The sequence below is a fragment of the Ammospiza caudacuta genome, chromosome 6 (genome assembly GCF_027887145.1).
Source record: "Ammospiza caudacuta isolate bAmmCau1 chromosome 6, bAmmCau1.pri, whole genome shotgun sequence".
Taxonomy (NCBI): Eukaryota; Metazoa; Chordata; class Aves; order Passeriformes; family Passerellidae; genus Ammospiza; species Ammospiza caudacuta.
In genome coordinates this window covers 57,662,486-57,679,191 of record NC_080598.1, presented here as the reverse complement: position 1 = coordinate 57,679,191, position 16,706 = coordinate 57,662,486, and the positions used below count along the sequence as shown (strand labels likewise).

Below are 16,706 nucleotides of genomic sequence, written 5' to 3'. Positions count from 1 at the left end.
CTCACTCAACCAGCCCCATCTCACCAGCTGAGACCAACAGGGCTTTGCTCTTTGTTGGGGAAGATGAAACAGGAAAGCCTTATAAATATGATTGTCTGGCAAAAGATTTTGAGAATATGAAAACAATAAGCGAGATTGAAATGAAAGCAAGCTTTGAGATACCTCAGTTACTGAACAACTGGAAAACAATGGTGTGGCCAGCCGAAGGTAATCCGCTTTTGATGAAACAACACCCTCTGCTTGGCAGAAGGGGTCCAAAGAGGAGTTTCTAGGGTTTAAAATGTAATACAGTATGGTAATGTAATGATTCTTATAGGCTGTATGTAAATGCTATAGGATTTGTATATTGTACTAGATTGGTGAGAATTAAAATATTCAACACAGAAGAAGATTTATTGTATTGTAACGGGAACCTCTCTCTCTTATTCCTTTTACTCTCTTACCCTTTTTTACTCCCTTACACTCTCACTCTCTCACCCTCTCATCCTCTCTCCCCCTCTCTTCTCTCTTTGCTGCTCTGAGCTGTGGCTGGCAGCTCCCAGCAGGGCCCTGCACCCAGGCCCTCTGCAATGAACCCCAAATCCCAGCAGGGCCCTGCACTTGGCCCTCTGCAATAAACCCCAAGTTCCTGACCTGGCTGCAGAGATCTCTCGTCTCCATCCAGCCCAACAGTGCTACCCCCCGATGCTCCTACAGCTTTTCAAAGCCCAAGGATGTCCTTGCTGTCCTGGCTCTCCCACATCACATCTGCAGAACCCAGCAGATGAGGCTCTACTGCTGGATCTTCACACAACATCCAAAAAAACCCACCTGTCTCCTCCAAAGAATGAAAAGCTTTGTTCTGAGGAAGGATACTGAAACCCTGCTCAAGGCCAAGTGCTCTGGTGTTCCCTGCTGTGCACATGTGGAAAATCAGGCTGTATTTCCCAAAGCAGCTGAGGATGTTGGAGAGCCAGGCTTGCAGCTGAAGGCTCAGCAGGAAGATGCACAGAGGAGATCATTACTTTTCCCATCTATCCTTTATTTTTCAATTCTAGCAGCTTTCATTATGTTGCAAATAGTTTTGGCTACAGTTCCACCGCCTCTTATGTTTATTCAGTCAAACAGTTAAAAATTAATGAAGTGGGTGCACTATTGATTTCAAAAGGGCCCTTTGCACAGCATCCCAACTCAAACACTGCTCCATACTGTCAGGGAAGCCTGGGGAGAGGCAATATTGTCAGTGTGCAATGCAGCCCTGCATTGTAGGCAACACAGAAACCTCTGCAGACACAGCACACAAAGCTGCAGAAGGCTTTTTAAGAGAGACATAAGATTTATTGGTTATTTAAACACAAAATCCCTCCCCAAAACTTTTCAATGTAAAAGATTTCTTTTTACAAGTATCTAATGGAAAGGTAACCAGGAGATGGAAGATCTCCCAGTGATTCTAGTTAGGGACTAATATTTTCTTCCTCATTCTGTTTTAGTTATTGCTGGCAAGCAATGCCATGTTTTCATCAGCTGCATGTGTTCTGCTTCCTACAGGAGCTGTGCTAATGCAGAGTCCCACGTGGCACCAGGCAGGCTGGGGGAGGCTGAAGGCAGTGCAGAGAAGGAGGAATTAACATTATTTCTAAAGTGCCAGGAAGGATGCAAAGCTCAGAGAGAACTGCAGGAGGGAAGGAGGGCACTGGTGGAATGAAGGAAAACATCAAAAGCTATTTCACAGACACATAAGCTATATATATATATATCTAAAAAAAAAATAAAAAATAAGCCTAATAATGTATCTGCAATCACATACCTCCTGGGGAATGATCACTTCCAGGCTGGATTCAACCACCATGTTAATCATGGCAATGACACATAACAGCACTAAAAATTAAATAAAGTATCACCATACAATACTACCTTCATGTGAAAGGGACTTAGGGACTTAAACCAGAGGTTCTGGGGGAATAAGGCGACTCCTGCTCTTTGGAGAGGGATCTGCCCAGCCATAGGTTTCACAGGACTGATCCAGTCGTGCTCTGAGTCTCCAGTTGTTGACAATTCTGTCATTTTACTGCACTTAACACCAGTGAGAACAGGCAGTTGAGACAATCCATCCGCCAAACACACATCCTCCTCCAAATTAATGCACAAAATGCAGCATCACTGTCACATGATAAAAGAATGATTTATTAGAGCAACTTTATGATAAAATTATATAAAATAACAATTTGGTTTTTTAAAGACATCCACAATATCACCTTGAAACAAAATGTACAGATACTGCCTATAATCCAAACAAAAATAAATTACCGTTCAAAAAAAAAAACACAACAAACCAAAAGTGGGAAGAAATCAGGGCAGAAGAAACAAATCAAAATTATACACAGCATTTCAAGAGGGCGTGGAAAAGAGAAAGTCATTAATTGATTCAAGTTATACAAACGTGTTTCAGCTTTACTCTCAGACAGCTCAGCTTGCATTTGTGTTGCATGCAAATGGAATGATCCAGTGAACAGTTCAGAACAGCAGAATCAGCAGCATAACAACAGCAGAGAGTGAAATAGGCACAATTCAGCACGGGGCACATTGAAAGTGAACAGGTAGTTCTGTCTGGTCTTTGCAAAAGTTATACACATTTACCAACTTCAAAAATAGCTAGTGTGATCTGCAAAACAAGAAAAAACTAGTAGAGTCTTGCACTTAAATACTTTACACACCTTTTTATCTTTTTCTTTTTGTCTCCTTTTTTGTCAGTAGGCTGTATGTAAACATTCCACTAATTGTACCTTTACTAAAATACTCAAAGATGATGCAGAGGTTCTTTCCTCCTGGAGCATGACCACAACATGACACCACCACAGATCCAGCTGGGTCCTCGCTCCCAAAGCTCCTACACACCCTCACAGGAATTTACATTCACCCCATCAGAACAGAGTAACAGGATTTTACATTTGAAAGCGTCGAACTGAAAAGTTTTCAAGTATAGTGGAAGAGCTGAGGGCTGGGATTTTGGAAGGTGCTCAGGGCATCAAGCACCCAAAGCGTATGGAAACCCCAAAAGGACCTGAGCACTTGCTTCCCCCAAGACTTCAAAAACCCCACCCTTGGTTACATTGCTTTAGTCAAACACAAAACACACAAAAGCAGTGGCTCAGGAGTGACACACAGGGCAGTGCCAGCCCTGCCAAGCTCAGTGCAGGGCCCATCCCCAGCTCACAGGAGCAGCAGGAATCTCGTGCACTGACCCTGGGCCCCCCAGATACACCACTACACATGGGGCAGGCTCACACTGGAGTCACACAGGCATGGTTCCATGGCTGCATACAGTACTGCTTGTAAGAACCAACAATCAGCAAAGGAGTGGATAGCTCTTTGGCTTATCTGGAGCAGACAAGTGCAAACCACAGTACGGCAGAAGCAGTGAACACAAGAGAAAATATGTTGCGTTTCATCGTTGACTAGCAAAACCTTTTCAAATGCAAAGATCCAAGAATGAGCATTGTGTCAGGACACAGAAGCATTTTACAGTTTGGCTGAGTCCCAAATAAAACAGATCAAGCTGTGCATCCTCCCTGCCTTCACACACTCATTTCCAAATTATCAAGAGACACTGATTGTTGCATCCTCATTAGTCACTTGAAGAGGTACTGTATTTTGCAGGTTGATTTAATTGATGCAAGGTGTCTGTGGGCTTGCTCTCTTCTAGTTCAGAACAGAGCAACCAAGGGAGAAAAATCCCTCCCTGATGTGTTCAAGAATCAAAGAAGAACCAAGCAATTTTCAAGTGAAAGTAAACAGAAGTCCCATCAAGGACACATTGCAGAGAAACAGAATCCACTTGCGCATAGCCATGAAGATGTGGAAATAACAAATAATCAGAGAAGTCAGATTTAGGTCTTAGTAATTCACTTGTTTCTACAGCAAAACTGAAACTAACAGCAACACCTTATCTGTGAAGGTCCTTTGACTCCTAGTGAGTTGGGGTAGCACCTGGTCAGTTCAAACCCTAACTAAGAAGGGCTTGAAAAATTGTGTTTCATATGTCAGGAATGATACCACCACTTATGATATTCACTAAGGACACAGTCAGGTATTTCAAGAAAAGACAGATCAGAATCAACAACTGAATTAACACATTCAGATAGTGCATATATTACAGGCAGAACAACATCAAGGGCAAATTCTTTTTATTCTGCATTCATCTATGTGAAATCCAGCAGATTTCTTCATGGAAGGGCATCTCCACACAAGCAGATGAGCTTATAGCCTACTGGAAATCTTGGAAGGATATCTGCACCTACTATTTACCAGCCAGCATCTTGCAGGCTCAAAAATAAACTAATGACATGTTGACATACTCCCATTTTGGGACTGATCCTGTCTCTGCTGAAATTGATTAAATTTCCTGGTTCCACCAGGAAAGCAATCACCTTCTTCACTAGTAAGGTTAAACACTTTGTGAGCATCCCTATTTATTTAAATTATTTTAACAGGTTCCCACAGTTACAACATCCTAGCAGAAAAGCTCAGGTAACTACTGAAGCTAACTAAGGAATCCACTACTCACCCCAAAATATAGAGTCAGCACACAAGAAGCAGTCAAGCTTGGGAAACCATTTTCACTGGTTAAATTACATACTGTATGAGGGCAAAGTGGAACTCATCTGCTCACCTTTCCCAGTAAATGTATCCTCCACAGCTACAAAAGAATTTCTTTACCTGATTATTATTTGCTGACCTGGAAGAATGAAAAAGGAATCGATACAAGACAGAAAAAACTGGGAGCAAACACATCTGGAAGAGATCCCCTCAAAACCAAAATTTTTGCTCTTAAAGCAAGAAAAATTGCTTAGTGTTTTGCAGTTTAACACAAAGACAGAATATAAACCCCAACTTTTGTTAAATAAGAAATTGCTCAAACAACTGTACACAATCCTTAGTGTTTCTAGGATTATAATGGACCAAAAATTAAATCCAGAGACAAAAATCCCAAACGTACCTATACAAGTGCTTGACACTGTTGAACAGTTTCTGAGGAACACCACAATGGTGGCCTTCACAAGCACTTTTGCATTGAAAAAAAATTCTTAACAGAACTAGCCATAAAGGTGGAGCTACATTGAAGCCATTATTTTTTCAGTGCTGTCAAGTGATTGCACTAGTTCACAGCAACTGTGTAATTGAGTTTATTCCACGAGCCATTGGAACAGATGGTTTTCTTTGCAATTGGGTAATTGCAAACATCTTAGTCTTTGGCCCAGCCAAGAGCATTTGTAGCTCATTATGAAAAGACTGTATATTTAAATTAAAAAAGAAAAGCAGCTTAAAGACAGCATTTGTACCAAAATCATGAAAATTTGGCAAGCTAAATTGTAAAATATAACTTTTTTTACCTACCCCAGACTTTGGGTCTGAAAGATAATCAAAAATAGTAGGTGTATCGGTAGTCTTTACATTCATACCATTATTAACTTTTATACTTTCCCAAGAGAAAAAAAAAAAAGGGTTTATTCTGTCTTGTTTTGGTTTTTGAACTGAAAAACAGATGCACAACTTCAGTGTGGCTTCTTTTTTATGATTGCTGAAAGGAAATCTTACACAACTGCAAGTAAGGGTTTCTCTCAGAAACCCACGATATTGCACAATTGTTCTGTTGGATTTGCAAGTTGATTCCAACAGAGTTGTAATGCTTCACTTGTACACTTCAAAAAAATTCAACCAAATAAAACCCAAACAAATATAGTACCAAAAAGGTGTGGGTTTTTTTTTTTCTTTTTTCAAATTGATACTCATTACAACTTAATAGTTATAAACAGGCCAATGCAAGAGCACTTTAGCCTCAGCAGTATTGAATGGAAAATATGCAAAGCCTGTTTTCTTATGGCACACTGGAAGAATAAATAAATGAATAATTTAGTAAAAATCAGTTTGCCTCTGTGCTGAGTATGTGCTGCTCCACAGTGCTAGTCTTGTTTAAAAGGCATACACAGACTTTCCATTCACCCTCACAGCATAGATTTTTCTTTTTTGTGCAACATGTTAGCAATCTAAAGAACTGCTCCACACAAACTGTCCACAAACCACTCATACACAATACTAATGCAACAGTAGATTACAGTATAACAGCAATACAAAATATTGTATCAGATCACATATTTCTCTCCATCTGGAATGAAATTTGAATCTTGCAAGCTAGAAGACCCACAGTTCGATTTCTGAGCGTAGTTCCTCATCTGTGGTAGGGACAAAGTCTCCAGTGTGGACCCAGAATTGTTAGCAGTCCTGACTTTAGTGGCTGTAGATTGTTTAGCAGCAGAAGATGCTTTGTTACTGGCAACTATATCCAAGTTTCCAGTAGGGTCAATGATGGCGTTTATGACTAGGAAAAATAAAAAAGAGACATAAACACATTAGCAGCAGTCAACAAAGTTTCCAAACAGAAGTTTGCTACCCTCATTTTGAAAGCAGTAGAACTGTAAGCAGTACTTTTGTTCATCTTAGTCAGGTTTGCTCATTAATACCTTCAGGTCTAAACAGCTTTAACAAGCAAAACCTCTCCCAGACTCAAGAGATGTGGACTCTCAACTTTCTGGTTAATTTGGAAAAGACAAACTAGAGCAGCCAAATGGCAAGCTTTTAGCAGGAGCCCAAAATGATGCCTAGGTATTTTTACATGTCTTTATTACGCTTTTAAATGATGCAAGAGCTTGTCTTGTTTTTCCTAGTGCAGAGATCTATGTGCAAAATTCAAGTCCAAAAAGCACAGCTTTACTGGCTGAAAGAGCTGCTAAATATTATTTCATCAGAACAGTCCTGCACCATTTTATCTTATGGGAATATGCTAATTACCACAAACAAAGCATTTCCATAGCAACAGTTTCTACATTTCAATAGTAAAAAATTTTCCTAAAAACAGGCAGTATAAGATAAATCTACTGTTAATTCCCTATGCATTCAGCAGACAGCACTGTGGTAACAGCCTGAACTTCTGCATCCTTTCCCAGCTTTCACTGACAAATCAGGCCAACAATACTTTATTTTGTGCAACTCTACTGGCATTTGAGAGACAACAGGAACATTTTAGATGACCAACCTTCAAGCTGTTTTTGAACTCGCCTGAGCTCCTTCAGGATAGAACTGATTTCCTAGAAACAAAAGCATCAGAATGGAAAATTAAGCAACAAAGTACTCGACTGACACAGGAATCAAGTCTTACTGCTTCTGCATTATCTGATCAAGAAGATTCAAGGTCAGGCCCAACCTTGCTCATTTAGTAGAAAAGCTGCATTGAGAGGCATTTGGTCAGTGCACAGGGAGCCTGCTCTGCACTGTGCCACCAAGTGCTGCTACAGCATTTTCATATTCATAGCCACAGGGGCTTTTATGAAATGCTACACCTGTACAAACACTCCTCCTTAATATGAAATACACAAAGATGTTTATAAACTCAACTCCTACACCAGACAGGGTATTTGGCCACATTTATACTGCTGCACAGGTCTAGCACGAGCTTGTTTAGCATTAATCATATTCACTGGGTCCACTACTGCCCTTAAATCCTTACTGACAATCCCCTTCAAGGACAATGAAAGGCCATGAGAGCACATGCACCATCTTGAGAGGCTGAATCACCTGAGTGAATGGACCCTGAGGTGGATTTTTACTGCCCTAATATCAAACAGTTCCAGGTGAAGAAAACAAACATTCATGAGAAACACCTGCCTGCAACTGAAGCTGTGGAACCACATGACAGGTGACTCTTTGGTAAATGTTTAAATGAGGCCCAATGACCCTGAACTTCAACATCTGCTAAGAAACCCAGGCTGTGAAGATCATTTGCAAAGGAACTGGGAAAGGGTTTGGTGAAACAAAACCACAGAAGGAACTCACTCTGTGACACTTCAAACAATAACAAAATCCAGCAGTTGAACAGATGAAAATAGACCAGATATTCCAGAAATTGATTTGAGAAGGGTCAGAGATTGTTGGTTTGGTTTCTTACAAAGCTTTCATGGATCAAGTCTTTAGTATTTGACTTGTTTGCATGGACTTACTTTGTTTGATGTTTTCAGAATTGGCACTTCATTTTCTGAATTGATTTTGGCCTCCATTTCCTCCCAGGTCCTTTCTGAGTTTTGAAACAGAATCCTGTAATACAAAAAGTAGAGCAGATCTTAAAATTGCCATCAAAAAACTGCTTGTTTAAAAGACTTAATTACCACAAATTGTGGCAACAAAAGAGATTAGTGGATTAGCAGCTGGATAAAGCTCCTTTCAGCTGATTTAGGAACAATCCAAAGTCCTTCCCTCTGATGTCTCTAGAGCAACAACAAACTTTGAAAAGATTTCACAAGTTCGGTAACATATTGCATATTTACAAGAGCCTTGTAAAAAGAGACAATCCACCAGTTTTCTGCTGTATCTTCTGCACAGGCAGCATTTCAAAGTCAAGGCATCAACAGGCAAATCCAGCATTAAAATTCCAAAGGCCAAAGATATGAGGAAAAGTGATAGCAAACAATCATATTACCTCTGGTTCACTGCACACACACTATTTCCTACATGTAGATTCCCTGCATCTTGATTACAGAACTTTCCAAGACAACAGTACAATATCTTCCACAAGTAGCAATTCAACAAACTCACCAGCAAGTCAATATTTCAGGCCAGAGACAAGAAGTTACTTACTTCATTTTTTCAGCGAGGTTTTCTGTATTTTCACGGATTGTATGTGATAACTGGGACACTGGGTTCAACATCAGATTGTCAAAGATTACCTAAAATATGAGGACATATTGGAGAACTTTTAGCAAAAGCAGCATATTACAAAACAGGAATTTTTTGTACAGTAAATCATCTCCATTGAAACACCTTTGTTTGTATGGATGATACTTGAAGTTCACGGGAGATTAAGATGATGTGTGGCTTTATTGCAGCACTTTGGCAAAACAGTTAATACCAACTTGTTCAGACTTTTGCTAGAGACAGAACTGTTTGCAGTAACATAAGCATTTAAGCATTGCTGAAAGAACAGCACTTAATACTTTCCACACACACAAAAAAAAAAAAACCCAAAAGTCAAATCAGAATGCAAGAAGCCCCACAAACAGTTGAAACTACCTAATATGACACATATAAGTTCAAATCACCTTCACAGGCAGGAATCCCACCGTGTTACATTCTGCTTTATTAAAAGTAACAACAAAATACTATCAAATCCCAAATATTCAAGTCCTGTGGCTTAGCAGAGCCTCCAGACTTCTGCCAGGAAAGCCCACACCAAGCTGGGGGCACTCTGAAGCTGCACCCTTTATCCAGCCTTGGCACTTCTCTACAGGAGAGGAAGGAATTGCTTCCAAGCAGTCACAGGGCAGGATCAGCTCCAGTGGCTCAGCCCACAGTCCCTGTATGTGCCTGTGTGAGTCACACTCCACCTCCAGAGTGGCTGTGCTGGAGCCAGCTCTGCCCCCCTGCCTCCCTGAAGCCTCTGCCCAGCTCTTCCTTCCCACCACAGCAGGCAGGAGCAACAGCCAGTGCTGGATCAGCAGCTTTCTCCTCCTCCTCCTGCTGGCACCATCACCCCTCTACACCCCTCATCCCAACACCATCCCCAGCCTCCAGTGCAGGCCAGGCTTTCCCAGCCTTTAGCATCACCCCTGTGATTTGCAGGTCACCCTGCATGTAACATGGGAGGGAGCAATGCTCAGACTGCAGGCCAGCTGTGCCACCAGTCACACACCCCTCCCAAGGTCCAGATCCTGCCACTGCTGCTCCATGAGCAGCTCTAACCAGGATGCCAGCTGCAGAACAGTGACATTAAACTATCAGTGCTTCAGATTTCAAAGTTGATATGTTTGAGTTCTTCTCTAAGACAGCAGTGAAACAGCCTAAGGCAGCTCTGACACTGAATGTATGCTCCCAAAAACAGGTGATGCAGCCTCAGGTTTTACTGGCATTTTACACAAGAGAGGAAACTTCCAGTCACTACTGGCAAGATGGGTGGTTCTGTTCCTCTTTTTTCTTTTTAAACACTGTTTCTATACCCACACATCAGGGCTGCTGAGAAGTGTGGGTTTGGGGTGTTTCTGAGCAGCCTCCTTTGGCAGCTTGCAAAGAACAAGGTGACATACAGCAGCTTAAAACCATGTCATATATAAAGTAAAGAAAAAGGTGGCCTGCCTCCTCACGGTTTCTTGTCCTTGTTTTTCTTGAGGGATCCTCTTCTCTATTATCATTCATATTTTGGTCAAAATCCTTCAGTTCCACTGATCCCGGAGGCACTTTCTGGTAGTTCAGACTTGCTTCTGGAATGTGCTGCACCAACTTGGAAATAATGAGTAATGAGTCATTAAAAATTAGTAGGGAAAGCAGGCTCACAGGCACTCACTGCAGGTATTACAGATTTAGAGGAACACTGATTCATTTAAGTCTTGTTCAGACAGGTATGGGCTTGTAAGCAAATTATTAGACCCCAATCCTGCAAGTGCCTGCCCACTGGAGTCATACCACAAAACTCTGTGGGGCTATTCTACTTTAAAATTTTGAGTCTTGAGCATGTACGGAAAAGTAAATCTTTGTCTTTTTTGAATTTAGCTAAAACTCAAAAGGACCCTGTTTTCCCATATCTTATGTCTTAATATATCAATGCAACATTAAAGACACACTCAAATTAATCAGAAACTATTTAGTAACACATGAAAGAGATGAAAAAGCAATACAAAACCACTAAAAAAGCAAATAATTAACAGGAAAAACAGAAATGACAAGACAGTTACTCTTGTTGGGTTTACTGACAAAAACTTTAAAAGAAGGGGAAGAAAATAACAGTGACAAGACAGATACAAAAATAATGGGATGGAAAGTGCACCTGAGATGGATATGCCAGCCGAAAAGATCTACGAGCAATCTGTGTTAAAACAGAAACAAAGAGATCAATGCTAGTGAATGACTGTGACAGCAAGTATCAAAGAGAACACAGGGTTTGGGGTTATTTGGGGTTGACATTCCCAAAAGCACATTCCTGAGGACCAGCACTTGGTGCCTACCCTCCATCATGCACTGAAGCCCATGGAGATCCTGGTCAGCATCCAGTTCTGCTGAGGTGGCCTCAGGCAGATTCCCAGTTATCCAAACTGGACTGTGCTGAGTGAAATCCAGAGTGCTCTGGGAAAGGGATGAACACCCAGCCCAAGAGGCTCTTTGGTTGGCAAAGCACACAGCTCCTTGTGAGGAAACTGTGTGCCATCCAAGGGCCAGGCCCCCCACACTATGCAGCAGCACTTGGGTTATACACAGGCAGCAGGTGTGAGATATTATAGCACAGGGGCAGAACAGCCAAAATATTTAGCTAATAAGCTTCCTTTCATCAAGTGCAGAAACAGTAAGTTAGGCTGATTGGAGCAGTAAAAGTGTCAGAAGGGAATGAGATATTCCTACAGTGAGCAGGTCTTGGCCCAACCAGCTGAAAACAAGGCAAGGACAGCACCTGCTCCACCATCCCAGGAGATTCTGTGCATGACCTGTTCTGTTCTCACATCTTCTGTTCCATCACACCCATAAGCATTTCCTCGTGTCGTACCAACACTCATACTGAGTACATTACACAACTTAACAAACTTAATCAGGCTCTTTAGTTTTTGTTACATCGTTATCAACTTTTTTAAAAAGACCTGCCAAAAGAATGTTATGCAGGGCTAAAATTTGCAGAAATAGCCAGTGATTTGGGATGACCCAACTCTGACTGTGTTTGCAGCAGCTGAGGTTTAAGTTTGATGGCTGAGCTCTGCAGAAAGCTGGGTCTGCAAAACCTACACACCCACAATGCAAGGCATCCCAAACAACCCAAGACTTTGGTAAACAGGAAATATTAAGGTTTCATCCTTGCTGAACTCTTTTGTTCTGTTGTTTGTTTTTTTGTTTTTTTTAAGTTTGCTTAATTTGTAGCAGTACTCAGCTCTGTATGCCAAGAATCTATCTTATCATAAACTATACAGCTGAGCCTAGAAAAACAAAACCACCCCAAACATACACTGGGGAAATGGAAAGCCTCCTTTGCAAACATCCAAGCCAGCACTGAACCTGACAGAACAGAAGCTGAAGAATAAGGTTTAAATCTAAGGCTCCACCGTAACTTATCAGAGGATACTCCTCATTTAAACTTTAACCAAGCTTCTTAATGAAACTAATTTAAAAAGCAGTTCATTTGAGGCTGAGAAATGCCAACCACACACTGGTCCCAAATGATGTTTCTGGTACAGCATTAAACACTCAAAAGTGATTCCAGTATCAGTACTTATTTTTCCTGCGTTTTCCCCCACTTTTTTGGAATAGATATAAATATTTAGTACTAAAATGCAGAAAGACATACAACACTGCATAAGCCATTGCAGCATAAGAGACACCCACACACAGAAATTTTTTCTTATTCACATAATTCCTTCTATCATCAGATCTTTCAATATATTACTATTATAACCATGGTAGCTATTCCTCATCACTATGTCCTTTCCTAGAATATTTAATATAAAGTTGTTTGACAAACACTCACAAAATTCACAATGCTTAGCATCACAAAAAGTGATCTTCAGAAATTTCCCAGCAGCTTCTCTGCATTAAGCCAGAATTATTAATTCAGCACAGTTTCAACAACACAGACTGGGGGAAGCAGGCATGGCAGTGCACTGGGGCTGAATCTGGTCCAGTGCCAAAGATAAGGTGTCTGTTTACTAAACTCACATCAGTTTATACTGTTGGCATTCATAACAAGACCCCCAAGCTGCACTCTTTAGGATTGAAAGCTATTCAGGATCTGGCTCCACATCTCAGCACTGCCAGCAGAAAGCCCTGCTGATGGAACCTGTTCCCGGCTATCAATCATGTCAGGCAGCAACACCAATGCACTTTGGCATTTTGGGTGTACTCAAATGGGCTGCCAGATGCTGGCCCTGCTGAAACCATGCTGATATCCACTCCTGCTCAGAGGAAGCCTCATTAGAAGCCTTTAGAGTGTTTTCAGCCACTACCTGAACACACCAAAGGCTATGGCTCCTGATCTGTCTTCACTGATTACTATCAGTGCTTCGTCCTTCACAACACTGTAAGATCTCAAAAACTGCTCTGGCAGTGGACACTGCCAAGAGTTCCCCACAGTGTGACAGTCCTGAATTTGCTCTCCTGACTGCTGTGAGGGACTGGCTGGCATGTCCCACACAGCAGGACTGCAAAGTCACATAGAAATCCTCATCCAGGTCTGAGCAACCTGGGTTTGTGATTCTTGCTATTCATCACCACACATTGGAGCCTGTCATTTTGCATAGAGCAGAAACACTGTTTTCCAGGTGTCCCCCTCTAGCTGCAGGGAACATCCCTCCGTATGAGCTGAGTTATAGTTGAACCCTTCAGTGGCACCCCAAAAAAAAAAGCAGAGATGCTGCTCTTCCTCCCCTACTTTCCTGTAAGCAAGTGGGAGCCCAGTAAAATGTTTCATTTGCAAGTCACAAGCACAGTAGGCATGTCACCTTTACTGCTTGAAAAGAACAATACAAAAGGCAGCTTGGCAGGCGTGGCACTTGCAAGGAAACAAAGCAATAAAACACTTTATCTTAGAGCCTGCAGTTATTGTGAAACATTTGTGCACTTTGGCTCCAAAAGGCCCCAGGACAAACCCCTCCCTGGGCAGGCTGCAGCTGATCTCAGTTTAGCACAACCACAGCCACACTCGCCTGATCTTCTGGTTATTTCCCTAAACTTCTCCTTGATCTAGTGCTGATCACAGCAGGATCACAGGGCCTCCAAGGACCCTCTTGGCAGAGTAACAGGCTTGGTCGCAGGTTTGAACCCTGCCTAGGATGGGTCTGCAATTCTCACAACAGTCAAAGACAACAGGGGGCCAGGGGAACCATCTGAGCAGCAGAGAGCTGTGTATTTTTTAAGCCCACACTGGTGGTACACAGGAGGGAATTTGGATTTAAACAGTAGCAAAGGCAATTTTGCTTCAGCATCTGAAGCCTCCTGGTGACCTTGCAGCCAAATTTGAGCTGAGCTGGTCCCTGTGCTACAGCACTGGTGAAACAAATTAAGAAATTGCCTCTCCTTCCCAGCCTAGTGTGGACAAACTGAGCTGAGCAGTTTGGGAGGAAGCCACAGCTTCACAGAAGGGCTGGGGGACAGCACTTCCCAAGCTACCTGCCTGCCTCCCTGCCCAGCTCCCAGAGTCCTTGCCCTCCTCCATCGATACTCACATGGAGGGAAGGGATTCCAGCAACACCTGCACAGCATTCCAACAGTCCTGGCAGAAAGGACACAGCAGAACACAAAAACACAGCTGACACAGAGAGTGCAGCCAGCACACACGGTCAGTGCCTTGTGTGAAACAAAGAGGAAGGCTCTGGCTCCCTGGCACAGCAGCACAACACATCCTCTCCCTCCTGTTCCTCAGATGCAAATTTCAGGGACCAGCATCCAAACAGAAGCCTTGGGAAATTGTATGATTCTGGCTGTGGCAGAGAGGAGAAAATATAGAGCACCCTAAATAGGCTGCAGTTGGTCTTTCTGGTGGTGCTTTTTAGGAGGACAAGGAATGAAGGTTTTCAGTGCTGCAGTTGGTCTTTCTAGTGGTGCTTTTTAGGAGTACAAGGAATAAAGGTTTTTCGGTGCTGCAGCAATTGGGGATACTGCCCTGGTCTCCCATGTCCCAGGCACTCACTAACACCGAGGGGCAGAGATGCCAGTGATCCCACCTTACCTCCTCTCTGGCAGATATGGTGGAAGCTGGAGTGTTGGGCACAGAGCTGAGGCAGGGGCTGGGTCCTGTCCCCGAGGAGCTCTGCGAGTCCCCATCTCCAGCAACGTCGTGAATCTCCCGAGCAAGGATGGCCACATCCTTCACCAAGGTCTGGCTGAGCCTGAAGCACAGGCAACGAAGCAGAACCATCAGCACACAGAATGCAACACGCCTCACGTTCATAACATATAAAAAAGGAGCCACAAAAGGTTTGTGGGAGGTATAATCTCCGCAGAGGCTAGGGCAAGCAGGGCTTTTTGGGCTGCCTTGGCAGGGTGCTGAGGAATGTGCTAGCTGCATAAAAAGTTGATCTCCTTCCCTCCTGAATCCAGCTTCAAAGTGGAGAACTGATATAAAGCAAATTCTAGTGACTACACATTGCCAGAAAGTAGAGACAATCCATAAAAAAAAATTATGCTATTGCTCCCCCACCCATTCACTCTACTTCTTTCTCTTGTTTGTTTGTTTTCTTACACAGTACAGTTAATTTTTCTTCCTGGGGTCTTGTTTTCCATTAAAAAGTACATACAGGGGAAAAAACTTTTTTTTTTTTTTTTACTAAAAGAAAAAAACCTCAATTCCTCTTGCATTTTCCTTGTGGTCTGTACACTGAAAATCACAATATGCCTCCACATTCTCCACAAGAGATGAAGGATTATGAAGATAAGCATAGCATACATTAGAAGGATCTGGTTTTCAGAAACCGAATCTTGAAACTTCAAGCTCCTTGACAGGTGTCCAGTTAACACTCAGTGTTGGCAGGACCCTGCTCTATCTACTCTAGAGCTCAAAAACAGTTCCTAAGTCTCTGGATTGTTTGTAGTACAGCTTTAAAAAACCCCTTCAGACCAGAAGTAGCTGTTGTGGTAATTTTAAAAGAAAACTTCCATGAGGAAAGATAATCTTATAGCTAGTCAAATTCATTTGGAACAACTGTCTTCTTTTAATGAAAAAAAACTAAAACAGCCTACCAAAAAAACCCCCAAAACACCCCACCCAACAAAAAACCCCCATGTTATTATGGAATATTCCAAATTGGAAGGCACCCACAAGGAAAACAAGCAATGTGATAAAACTGTCAGTTCATCAAAACATTTCCTTGGAAAGAAAATGCACAGTTGAACTAAAAAAATGCAGACTGAGCTGCCTGCACAAGGTAACCCCTCTCTGTGCTGGCTTGGATATAGCTGTCACCAAACACTTCCATTATGTGACTCACTACTGTAAACAAGTGGCATTTTCCCTTTTAACTCTCCCTGACTCCTCTAAACCCCTCCCAGTTAATTCGGGAGCAGCAAGGGAAACCAGAGCTGCAATTAGCAGGCAGACTCTGTGACAGAGCCCTGCTCAGTGCAGCGCCAGACGAGGCTGACGCAACCGTGTATTTATAGCTGCTGAGAGCCCCAGCTCCCCGGTGCTGGGAGTGCTGCTGGGAGGGAAGCCGGCATCTCACACACACACACACACACACACACACACTGTGCAGCACAGGTAAAGCAGCCTGCTTTAAAGGCTGACACGCTTTCTAGCAGCTTGACAGCAACTTTCAGCAAGAAAAGCCCTTTCGAGGTGAGTGTGGCAGCGGCGAGGGCGATGTGGCCAAAAGCAGACACAGGGCAGCTTCCTCAGGCAAAAGTATTTCAAGTATGGCCAGTACAATGGAAGACCAGTATTTCTGGAAAGTTGGCATAACACAGTTGCATATTAGAGATGACAAACCTCAAATGCCACTGTTTAAAAAAAGAATCTATTTGCTTTATTGCTGAAGCCCTCCAGGCAACCAACAGACCACCAGTACACAGTAAGCACCGTATCCAGGGACATCAAGCTAAGCAACGATTCATTTATATACAAGGTCTAGACAGGCTCAGATTCAGTTGTGCCAAGCAAAGAGGTTTCTGCCCTGCAGCTATTTCTTACTGCTCCCTGACCAGCTTCGGGCAAAGCA

At 42.6% G+C, this 16,706-nt stretch overlaps 1 protein-coding gene across 1 annotated transcript in view; it reads right to left on the bottom strand.

Moving 5' to 3' along the window:
- Window positions 1–2,175: 2,175 nt before the first annotated feature.
- CEP170B (centrosomal protein 170B) overlaps window positions 2,176–16,706 on the bottom strand; it is a 58,498-nt gene continuing 43,967 nt past the window's right edge. Inside the window, exons 15-21 of the mRNA XM_058807026.1 lie at window positions 14,720–14,879; window positions 10,844–10,882; window positions 10,156–10,299; window positions 8,665–8,753; window positions 8,031–8,124; window positions 7,070–7,121; window positions 2,176–6,355 (exon numbers count right to left, since the gene is read on the bottom strand). Coding sequence (XP_058663009.1) covers window positions 6,120–6,355; window positions 7,070–7,121; window positions 8,031–8,124; window positions 8,665–8,753; window positions 10,156–10,299; window positions 10,844–10,882; window positions 14,720–14,879 — 814 coding nt within the window. The 3' untranslated portion in view covers window positions 2,176–6,119. The remainder of the gene's footprint in view (window positions 6,356–7,069; window positions 7,122–8,030; window positions 8,125–8,664; window positions 8,754–10,155; window positions 10,300–10,843; window positions 10,883–14,719; window positions 14,880–16,706) is intronic.